This window comes from Pteropus medius, unplaced genomic scaffold, assembly GCF_902729225.1.
Source record: "Pteropus medius unplaced genomic scaffold, Ma_sr-lr_union100, whole genome shotgun sequence".
In the NCBI taxonomy this organism is placed as follows: domain Eukaryota; kingdom Metazoa; phylum Chordata; class Mammalia; order Chiroptera; family Pteropodidae; genus Pteropus; species Pteropus medius.
This window is the reverse complement of record NW_024349801.1, coordinates 25495322-25507604: the sequence shown is the minus strand read 5'-3', so window position 1 is coordinate 25507604 and position 12283 is coordinate 25495322. Positions and strand designations below refer to the sequence as shown.

At 34.7% G+C, this 12283-nt stretch overlaps 1 protein-coding gene across 7 annotated transcripts in view; it reads left to right on the top strand.

Annotated features, from left to right (window-relative positions):
* CTDSPL2 (CTD small phosphatase like 2) overlaps positions 1-7407 on the top strand; it is a 75360-nt gene extending 67953 nt beyond the window's left edge. For 6 of the 7 annotated variants that reach the window (XM_039888267.1, XM_039888270.1, XM_039888266.1 and 3 more), the window contains 3 exons: positions 726-852; positions 2326-2421; positions 3080-7405. In XM_039888267.1, coding sequence (XP_039744201.1) covers positions 726-852; positions 2326-2421; positions 3080-3145 — 289 coding nt within the window. In that variant the 3' untranslated portion in view covers positions 3146-7405. Of the gene's footprint in view, positions 1-725; positions 853-2325; positions 2422-3079 lie in introns of all 7 variants that reach the window. The other variant, XM_039888269.1, reaches the window with a different exon arrangement.
* Positions 7408-12283: the final 4876 nt, after the last annotated feature.

Below are 12283 nucleotides of genomic sequence, written 5' to 3'. Positions count from 1 at the left end.
TCATTTCATTCAATCCTTGTTTTTTCAAATGATCATATACACACTAAATTAAAAGAAAGATGAGTGTTTGGGGAAAGTGGAAATGATGGAATGTTTTGGCCTCCACACCTTTTCTCAAAAACTATAAGAGAAACTAAAGGCATTTTTTAAAAATGCTAACACAGAAACATTCCTTCTTATATTTTCTATTCTGGCATGTACCAAGGATAGGGAGGCCGTGTGGTCTTCTGGTTAGAGCAAAGGACTAGGAGCCAGGAAGATCCTGGGTTCCAATGCGGGGCTAACCACTGACTTACTGTGTGACCTTGGGCAGGTCACTTGACCTCCTTGTGCCTCAGTCAACCATCTGGAAAATTGGTTAAAAAGCAGGACCTCGCTGACAACCAGATGCTGCATCTGAACTGAGCTTTCCTGGATAAATAAATTACAAAAACAATTTACAGAGTTTTTAATCCCTCTTTATAATTTACTATAACATTTTGGGATAAACCACAGTTCTTTAAGAAATGGTAATATTTGGTTGTAAGATTTCAGTAATTGCTAAGAATTTTTACAGTAAAACTGTAGCCCAAAGGTTAGGCCCACATATGTATTTGAATTTCCTTTGTGAGACAAGAATAATAAGGTTTATCTTGTAAAGCCTATAGTATGTGTATGTACATACGTTTTAATATATGTTGTACTTTTTAGAGTTTATTTTTTAATTTGTGTTTATTTTTATTTAGGCACCGACTTTTTCGTGAACATTGTGTTTGTGTACAAGGAAACTATATAAAGGACTTAAATATCCTTGGAAGAGATCTTTCAAAAACTATAATAATTGACAACTCACCACAAGCCTTTGCATATCAGGTAGGAAGAGGGTTGCTAACAAATTCAGATTGAAAGAAAACACAATGAGGACAAATGCTACCAAACAATTTGATGGGAGAACAGAATTTTCACTGGTGGAGTTTCTCTGTTTAGTGTCACCTTTAGAATTAGAGATGCCAAATTGCTATATTCCTTGGAAAAAGTTTCTTTTAAATGAAGTACAACATACAGAAAAATCTGAGTAGTAAATCTGACACGAAAGGACTATAAGGTATACATTATTTCATACAGCGGTCCCCAGCCTTTTTGGCACCAGGGACCAGTGCTCCTATGAGAACCTAATGCTCGATGATCTGAGGTGGAGCTGAGGCGGTGATGCTAGCACTGGGGAGCAGCTGCAAATACAGATGAAGCTTCACTTGCTCGCCTGCCACTCAACTTCCTGCTGTGCAGCCTGGTTCTTTACCAGCCATATACTAGTACTAGTCCATGGCGACCCCTGATTTAATAGCACTCTTACCAGTTGTTAAATCAGCAACCTAATTGTAAGCATGTTTGAGAATTACAATTAGCTTAACTGTTCTTCTGGTCATTTTGATTTGACATTCTTCAGTATTTTCTTAGACTATTTTGTCAATATATTTGTACCCTTTGTTAATGATTCTTTGAAATATGTGAAATATATCTTACAAGCAATGAGCCGTCCTTGCAAGATATACTTTACATTATGAATATGTTCACATGATATGTCTGAGATTTCCTCCACAATATATCGGTGTAGAATGGGGATCGTGGGCAGTGGGTTAGGTGTAGATGGAATAAGATTGACCCTTAACTTCTGTGTTTCAAAATGTCCATAATAAAAAGAAAAAAAAAAAGGAAAAAACTGCATATGGTATTGAAATATGTTCAGTTTAGGTCACTACTTTTACTTGCTTGCATTTTGAATTATGTTTTTAAGAATTTCTTCTTGGTTCCTAAATAAAATCATTTCAGTTATACTCCACCTCCAAGACAATGTTCTGTGTAAATGTTTAAATAAAGGTATTTTATCCTAGAGATTATTTACTATATAAAACAAATATGGTTTCCATTCTTGTTTTTAGACTCCTCTTCAGTGAAATAGCATCGAGTCAATTTGTTATGTTCCTACCATTTCAGATTATCCTGCTATTTGTTGAGAATAAAACAATGAATGGGGTGTAGTCCCTGTGTAAAACTATATGCTTTCTGATAATGTTCTCTGTTTAGATTGGCAATACCCATTCATTCACAATGCCTTACATTGACTAATAGTAACTATTTCTTGAATAAATATTTCTTGAATAAAGGAATGTTTTTAGTTATGTTAATGCAAAACTTGTTTTAATGGATCTTTCTTGTTTAGTTTTATAAACAGGAAAAAAATTGCGCTGAAAACCAGTTAGGCTCCATTTATTTCTTCTTTTAAGCTTTTCCAAAGTAGGCAAAATGTAGGCCAAAAAGGACTTAATTACTTATTTATCATTTTAGCTATCTAATGGAATCCCTATAGAAAGCTGGTTTATGGATAAAAATGACAATGAACTCCTAAAATTGATTCCATTTTTGGAGAAGCTTGTAGAACTGGTAAGTATGTCTTATTTACCTTTTTCTGTTATTTTTTATTGCCTCAACTTTATCGAAATAAATCTTTTAAATTGCTTTACATTATGTATACTGACTTTTTAAATCAACATTGTGGGAGATTAGGGCAAAGATTAAAAGAATTACAAGCATTTTTGAAACTTATAAATTATATTAAAATACTTATCAGTATTTAAAAATTTATAGATTGAATGTTTATATTTCACTGGGCTTCCTCTTGCAAGTCACTGACTAGTTGGGTTAAATCGATTTTGTTTTGCTTTTATAGTTAAGGTCTAGAATTATTGCTTATGCTAACTGAAACTTTATTCTGGGAATTTTTTTCCTATATCCATGCATTAATTTTAAAACTAATTATAAAGTAGAATTCAGTGGCTTAACGCTTCTACCTAGCTTTCAGTTTGGCCTTGATTGCATAATTGTTCTTATAAAATTAAAACTTTAATGACGTTATTAAAATCTAAATTTAATACTAAATTAACTGCTTCTGTGTAGTACATTTATGTATGGCAAACAAATGATATAAGTTGTAAAATAAACAGTGATATACTTTTCTGCAAAGTAAGAATGTTCATAGTAATCTGAGGATGATATCTTTGAAATTATATGTGGCCTTTAAAATGTCTTTTTCTCCTCACAGAATGAAGATGTTCGACCTCACATCAGAGACAGATTTCGCTTGCATGATTTGCTGCCCCCAGATTAAGTACAGACTTGTCAAATCACTGAAGGGGGAGAGAATGCAGGACCCTTTTGGACTAAGACAAAACATTGCCATTACTGTTGAAATTTTGCATTTTTGTACCCCGTCTTGCTTTTCTTATCTTTGGTGCCCAATAATAATCAAGGGTTACAGAAAGAGACTTTATTTCAGATTGAATACATACAGTAGGTAGGCTAAAACAGAAGAGTCTTTAGAACTAGTGCAACTCCAGTGAAATTTTTTTATGTACAGGACATCTGCAGTTTATAAAGAATTCTGTTTCTGCCACCAGCAGTTTGACCTGTAGTCACACAGGATTTTATGATAATAACAGAGTTGAAAATGGACTTTTATTTTCTCTCTGTTTGGTGCTCTAAGTGGGTTTGTAGCCACTTTTCTGTTACTTTAAGATTCTCATTTCAACAGGAATGGCCAGTAAAAGTTGTTTTATTTTTCCTGTTAAGGTTTATAACCTTTTTACATTTTTGACCTGTATTAGATTAGAATTTCATTATGCATTCCTTTTAGTTGAGGCGCTTCATAGTTTTCTGGAAATAGTCAATTTTTAGTTTTTTATTATACATTTGAATGGCCGTTTTCCTGCTTTGTCTGCCTGCATATTGTATATTTGTTTAAAAATATTCTCTACTTTTAGTCCATGTAAGTTTCATTTAGAAAGACATGCATTTATATTTTGTTTCTGTAATATTCTACTGTAGGTGAAATCTTTTCAGAAATCAAGAGACTGGGTAGATAAGAATATATGAATGACTAATATTCAAAAGATTTAAACCATTGTGATGGCATGTGTTCCCAAATGGTAATATCTTGCAATGGCACACAGATTTAATGGATAAAGGTATACCTCAGACTTCACTGTGCTCACCAATCTTTGAGGAGAATGAGTTTGGTCACCTGTTGGGCTTGATTTGGTTACTGCTGCCTTTGGTTTCCTCCAGGAATGCAGTATTCTGCACAGCGACTCAGTATTTTTAGTTATTTTGCATGGGCTGGTAGTACCTCTGTTATGCTCTCGGTTACAATCAATTTAAAACTCTGTGTAACAGTCTTGGTACCTTACAGTAGCTATGCATAATCCTGTGGCACAGTAAGCTCCCAAGCCACCGATGCAGTTAATATGCTCTCATAGTGGTTTTCTATGCTATATGAAAATAGTCTTCAAGCCTTGGTTCTCTAATGCAGCTACCACAGGAGGCTGATATTTTTATAGTGGCGTGTAATCTCCGTTTCGGGAGGCTTTTTATGGAAGGTAGAATTTGTAAAAGTTAGTATGCTTTGCCTCTCGACTGCATTAACATGCCACAGGCTCAGACTGTTTTTGTGTAAAGGATGTCAAAGAACGGCACTTTTTCTAAAGAGAAGTTTGATATTTTGTATGCTTGTTAAGAAAGTACAGTATTGGAAATTAAAGGTGGACAACTGATAATTGAGGAGTATGTCACTTAATTTTTTATGTATATTACCTGTTTACTTGTACAACTTATTGTACAAATTACATGCAGCTTCATTTTCAAATGAATCCTTAAAATAAGGAAATCTTTTTAGGAAAACATTTAATTTTTGTATTTTTTGATTTTAAAGGCATGAGTTATGTCAATTTTCAGTGTATTAATGAAGATTTTAACTTTTCATCAGGTTGAGTGTTTTCTTACTATATTATCTGTTGTGTATGTAGTTAGCATATTGTGTCACTGAACTGTTTAAAAATCTAGCATGTAGAGCAAGCCTGTTTTGTGGAAAATCCTTATTAAAAAAATAATCATGGCAGATTTTCTGCAAAAAAAAAAGCAGAAGCATTTGCAATTCAGAATACTGGTTTTTTTGTTTTAATTTAAAGAAAGGTATTTTGCTTGCAGGAAAAAATACTACAGATTCATTTTAATGAGAATCTTTGAAATGTATTTATCTTTAGGGCATCTGGGCATCTTTATGCTGTTTGTCTTCTGTCTTTCTTGAAATAAAATGTACATACGTTACCTTTACATATGCTCTTGCTCAAGATTGTGAACCTAGTTACATTTCTCCTTGCTCCCTTTTTATGCTCAAACAGCAAAACCCAAAACCTATACAAGATTTAAACTTTCAGCGTGCACTGTAATTGCTGAAAGCTTTTCCGATTAAGTAAATACCATCTCAAAGGGCTTTCCCATAACTTAAAGGGAAATCTAAGCACCTATACCATTGTGCCTGTGGGCACTTGAAATAAACACCAATTTTTAATCATCTTTTGTTAATTGTAAAGCTATTGTCAGTCCCGTGCTAAGGAGAGCTCCCTAAAGTCAGTAGACAAATGAATCAAGCATAACGAATTTTGTAAAGAATAAACTAAGGGAAATTTTGTATGGCCTGAGAAAATTTCTTGAGACCAATTTAATATATTTTTCTTCATTACTTGACTTGAGTCACTTTAAATTTAATACAAAATTTAAAATAATTTATAAAGAGACAACTATCCAGTTTTCTTCTACATTACTATAAGTAATGTTTTATCTTTTCATTACCCCTTCTTTGTAGATGTTATCTTAGACACTTCCATTTAGTTAAGTGGAGGTGTGTATTTTATGAACTGAGACGTGCCCAGCCCCTTCAGTTCACACAGGAAACATGAACTCTTAAAAACTGACTGTAGTAAATGCAGGAGAGATGGATACCTGTTAAGACAGCAAAAGTGACCTATATACACATTACAACTCTGAAGTACATAGAATTGTGATATTTCCAGTGATAAATGTCTGACTTTTAAGACATTCTTTTAAATATTTGTATTATTGTTAGGATGTTTTAATCAGTTGTGTTTTTTAATTCCATGTAATATATATAGCCCTAGTCAGATTTATATCATCAAATTTATCCTTGGGTCTTAAAAGAATTGATAGCAATTTGAAACCATAAATTGTTTTATATTAGCTAGTATGTATATTTATTTACCCAGTGGCTTTATCTTGTTTCCCAAAATTGGGGGGAATTTGTTGAAAGCATTGTAACTTCTATAAATGACTATTTTCTTGTAACTGTCAGTGAAAATGTATGTGTACATCGGTTTTTTATATTCCCTGGTTTTTCTGGTTTATTTGTTTTGTTTGTTAGGGTTAAACATAGAATGGTTTTTAAAAAAAGTTCTTTGGTCAATGACTTTTCAGCTAGATGTTATTCTCTTTAAGTCTTCTAAAGAAGTTCATTTTTCATTGTTTTGTTCAGTCAACTTACCTGAAAAACAGAGACTTCATCTCATCAGTGAAGAAAGCATTTCATTATTCCTACAAATCTTTACAGCGAGCACAGAATTCTTCATAAGGACCAGATCTCTTCCACGTCTTGTGTCAATCACATAAAGCTGAAACGTAAAGGACACTGAAGCCTTCATTTAATTGTACTAACATGATGGTGTTATATATTACATCATTAGCTAGTTAAGGTTTTCTGACCTGATTTCTCTTTGTCTTCCTAGGTATTTATTTGTTATCTCTTTTACTCTTGTGTATCTAAAATTAACTTAGTTAATAGTTACCCACCGAATAACTATGCCAAGCAACTAGGAAAGAATGTTTATTTTATTTCCCCTTATAGGGGAAGAGTGGACTGGGAACAAAAATGTATGGGCCAAAAGGCCTTAGGTTGTCATTCATTCACTTTCTTATTCCTCTCATGACCTATATTTGAGTATAGTATTTTTTCAGCTGATGTGCTTGATTATGTCATTACTTTTCATGTCTTCCCTTTAGTTGAAAGCCTGCTAGGAACCTGTATAAAATACATTTAAAATATTCAGAATAAGAACCACAAGACTCAGTATCTTATATTTAAATGCTACATAAATTATTGGAATCCAAGTCTCACTCACTAGGATACATTTTTATAAAATGTTTCTCTGTATCTTGAATTGAAATTACTTGCCCAGAGGCAAGAGTTTTTGGGATATAATGTGTTTTGAGAAATTTTTTAAAAGAGGATAAGAGAACAACAAGTTTATACTTACTTTATGGTTTTGATATTAGTTAGTATTTTAAAATACTCAGTGGTTCCCAAACCTGACTTTTCATTGGAATTATTCTGAGCTTTTCAAATACAGATTCCTGAGGCCTAGCCCCTGCAAAATTGTCTCATTGGGTCGAGAGTGGGGCCTGAGAGTTCTGTGTTTTTTAAAAGCTCTCTCCAAGTGATTCTAATAGCCAGATTTGGGAAATCACTGTTTTAAATGTGACGGTGGTTTGAGGCTAGGCAACAAAATAAAAGTTTACCAGACATCTCTGTGGTAGAGTTTTTCTTTTTTTTTAAAGTGGGACCAGATTTCACAGAACTTAGTCAAGATACATGGAGGAATATTAAAGATGATCAAGGCTACTGCTCATTACCATTCTTTCATACTTTTAAGAGTTTGCATTTCTAGCACTTGGAATAGTTATACACAACTGAAGGACATATCCCTGAATGAGACCATTATATATATTAACTGTAAAATATTTCACTATTTTTTTATTTTATAAATCTTTGTAGAAATAAGCAATGAAATACTACTTTCATCTCTCGAGAAATGGGATTTTTCAAGGCAGTGTCCTTTTGGCATTCAGGTAGGAGGATGTTAATATTCTCTCTGCCTTTCCATGTGAATCAATATGAAGTCATGGACATTTAAAAAATCTCAATTTAATTTCTACATCTTTACTATGCAGTATAGCCATGAACAAGTAATGTAGATTTAGTTTTCTCATCTTCAAATGCCCTGATCACCCTACCTCACAGGGTTGTTGTGGGGATAAATAAAACTTTTATGGAAGCACTTTCCTTTGATGATATTTTATCAGCCATTAGAAATAATGTGATGTCTTACATATACAGTGATCTTTTTGCTTACAAGTATGTAGTTTTTTCACATTACTTTCCCTTTTGATATCCAAGATAGACCTGTAAGGATCATAGAGTAGGTTACAGATAAGGAAACAGCTCACAGGCTGTAACCAAAGACCTCAGCTATTCTGGGAGATTCGAATTCAGGTATCACTACAACATGCTATTTCCCAAAGCCTAGGCATTCTTGTATAAGCATGTCTGTACAGAAATAGTTTTCTCAAGTCTATAAATCAGTTTAGCCAATAAAATGTTCTTATAAGGAATGTAATAACTCAATGTAAAAGTTTGTGGTACAAACTAGACCTCTAGAGTTTAAGATAGAATTTTTAAACTAGGAAATTCCAACTTCCAAGTGTGCCTCTTTATTCTACAGGTAACGAAGGAAATGTGTCTAGAAAAGTGTCTTCCCAACAGCTGGGAATTCAGTCTAGGTCTCTTAGTTATTGTTGATTTTAGGAAAAAAATAACAATGATTTTAGGAAAAAATAACTTGATTTCTGGAACTACTGTGTACAGAGGTGGAGTAAAACCTGAATAAAGAAGGGGTTTTAAAAAATAGGTGGCAAGAAAGAACCAGATATGGTAAGCTAAAATGTTAAATTTATACCTGATGTAATGGGATAAGTAACAATTAATTATGAAACAGCACTCTGGTCCCACCCCTGATCTCTGATGAGACTTTTTCTCCAGCTTTATTGAGTAAAATTGACATAACATTGTGTAAGTATACAGTGTGATGATTTGATGTACGGGTATATTGTGAAATGTTTGCCATACAGTAAGGTTAACACATCCTTCACAATTAACCATTTTTTATTGGTAGGGTGTGAACATTTAAAATCTCTAGTAGAACATTCAAATATACAATACAGTATTGTTAACTATAGTCACCATGATGTATATTAGACCCCCAGAACATTAGATCCTTATACAACTGGAAGTCTTTAACGTTTGACCATCTCATTTCCCCCACCCCTCAGCTGTGGCTGTGACGAAACTAGAAAACTATAATCCCTAAGCTCCAAAGGAATTTAACGCACAGATGGGTTTAAGAGTTGCTGCAGTGGGCTGTGACTTTTAGAAATAAATGATGATTTCAGGTGAATAGTTGACTTGGGAGTATGGTTAAAAGCACAAAGTTCAGTCATACCTGAATTAAGACTGTCCCTCTTCCACTTACTAGACAAAGCAGCTGAGCCTGTTCATCAAGATCTACCTTTCAGAATTAGATGAAACACATCAAAGCATGCTACATTGTAAAGCAATATACAAATAACTATCAGAATGGAAGTGTTAAAGCAGCTAGTTCTCTTGAGCGTCTGTGAGAGATCTACATACAAAGGTTATGGGATATGTCTGAAGCCAGACGGGGTAGGAATGGCAATAGAATGAGGTTATTACCACAGATGTCAGGGCGTTCAAGAAAGACATGAGCAGTTTAGGTGCATTCAAATGAAGACTGGAGAAGGGATAATGGAGAGGTCACTTATGACTGTTAATATGTTTTGATGAAAATATGCTTAGTGTTAAGAGATGGATGATGACACTGAAGAGTATTAAATGGCTTGAGAAGTCTGGTTAGTAGTTGGGGTAGCAGGCTCATAGGATTTGCCAAGTTAGGAGTCAATTAGTAATCAACTAGAGCTTTAGTGGCTACCATATGAGCTTTAATATTATATTTGATGATGACTATTTGCTGAAGGTAGCTGTAAGTACCTTCCTAATGACAGTAAAATTCATCTTAAAACACTGCCCTTAATATGTTAGACACTGCAAATGGCAGAAAAAACTTACAAACAGTGCAGACTGGTATTGGGAAAAGAGTCATGAAAAAGAAAAATGGCTTTGAGAGGGCTGACAATCTTGTCTGGAAGTCAGGCTTGAGTTAGCTTAAGTATTTAATATGAGATATGTAGAATATTGAAAGAACGTAAAGGCAGGTTTGGGAGTGGCGAGTGAGGGGTAAAATCGAGTAAATGATAGATTGTCTTTAAAAGACCTACTTTGGCTGCTGCATAGACAAGAGTGGGTGGGTGGGAGGCCAGTTAGAAGAGTTATTTAGAAGTTGACCTAATTCTCCAAGACAACAAATGGTTAATGCATTGGGTACTAGCATCACAATGGATAATCTGAGCTCAGGAAATTGGCAAAGTCCTAAGGAAAGCATGGCTTGTCTGGTTTACTGACAGAAATAGGAAGGTATGTGAGGATTTTATGTATGGCACTGGAAAAATGTATAGCAGTTGAATGGTGACAGACGTCATTTCATGTAAGTATTTGAGTAGGCTCTTTGTGGGGGCAGTTTAAAATGAAAAAAAGTCATTCAATAATATAGTATCAAATCTTAAGTTTTTCCATAAATAATGCTCAGTTTGGTATTTTATGAGTTTTAATGTGGTTCTATTTGCAATTAAAACCTCTTCAGCCTTATTTCATCTTTATGAGATTCTGAATGTGGTACCTAAGGCACTTCTACTTAAAAAGGAGCCATGAGCAGCTCTGCTTCATTTTTGCTGTCATTTACTTTCCTATGGCTTTAATGATGTTTTTGAAGGCAGAGGTTTTAATGTCAGTTTATCAACAAACACTAATAGTCTGCTCATCTGTAAAACGAGATATCTGAAACAGCCAGAGGTTGGCTGACTATTTCTCTGCCTAAACAGCCTCTCCCTATGGTTGGCTTGAAACAGCACATCATGGTCATATGGTAGTAAAGGCTTCTTAAATGGCAGCTGGCTTCCACTGGAGTGAGCGTTCCCAAAGGCACAGGTGGAAGCTGCAAGGCGTGTCATGACTAGTGTTGGGTGTCACTTCTGCCCTATTCTATGGTCAAAAATGAATGTAGGTCTAGTCCATACTCAAGGGGAAGGGACCATACTGTTCATTGAAGGGCTATATTTGGGAGACTAGCTACACAGAGAATTTGAGGATCCCACTGGGTTACTTATATTCCACCTAGGGGAAATCCAGATTTCATACTGTTTGAAGCATATATAATTTGGAGGGCTTTCTTGAAAAATGTAAGTGGCCAGTGCAATGAGAGGCCCTAAAGCTAGTGCTTAACTTCACAGTTAATCTGCTTCTGACCCTGCCCCACTTTCAAATCAGCTATGGTAAAGGAGCAAATGTGGCTTGGGGGTCCCACCTACATTTGTGTTCTAGGATAATTTCTCGACAAGAATGAATCATGAACTTTCCCCATGCCTCACCAGAAGTGTTCATTGTTCAGATCAATATCACTTGTTCATGTGAATGTCAAGAACCCAGGTCTCCTGACTTCCTACAGTGGTTTTTCAAATATACCATATTCCACAGTATCTTAAAATTTATTTTTATTTTTTACCAAAAAAACGTACAAGTTTTTTTTTTTAATCTTACTATCTTTTCTTTTCCTCTGGCTGCTCCTTAAATGTTGATGTCTTTCAAGGTTTATTTTCATTCTTGATGTCTTTCAAGGTTTATCTTCAGATGACCTCTTTCACATAATTCCATCCCTAACCATAAGCAGTTAACTACTCCTAATCCTCTATCTGTAGCCCAGGCTTCTCTAGTTCCAAAGGTGTATGAGACATTTCTATTTGGATGTCCCATAGGAATGTCAAGATCTTTGTGGCCAAGACTTAACTGATTCCTTATTGTGATGACAGGCACTATGCAGTCATTTTCAAAAAACATTTATTGAGCATTTACTATGGTCAGGCACTGGGAATACAGTAGTAACAAAGACAAGGTGGCTGTGCTCCAAACAGACATTAAATAAGTAAAGTCATTAGAGAGTGTGATAAATACTATGACAAAAAAACGGTGATGAAATAGAGTAACTGGGGGAGGCCCCTTACAGGAGGGAGATTAGGGAAGACAGTTCTGCAAAGGTAGTATTTGAATTTTTGATTTGAAAGAGGAAGAAAAGCCATTCATGCAAAGTGGTGTGGAAAGAGCATTAGAGGCAGAAAGTCCAAAAGCAGGAAAAGGCTTACTTAGTAGCCTTAAAAGGCCAGAAGCAATGAAGTTAATGAGAGAGAATGGCCTAAGGGGGTTAGTGGGAAGTAGGAGTCAGATTATGCCAGGTCTTTCAGGCTACAGTAAGGAGATGGGTTTTACTGTAAAAACAAGAAGCCACTAAAAGAATTTCAACTGGAAGGACAAACTGCTAGGCATTTTTAAATAAGCAAACTGCTTGATATGTAGTGAATGGATTGTGGAGTGGAAGAAGGAAACACAATTAGGGGGTTATTATAGAAGATTCTAGAGAAAGTTTGGAATAAGGTGGTA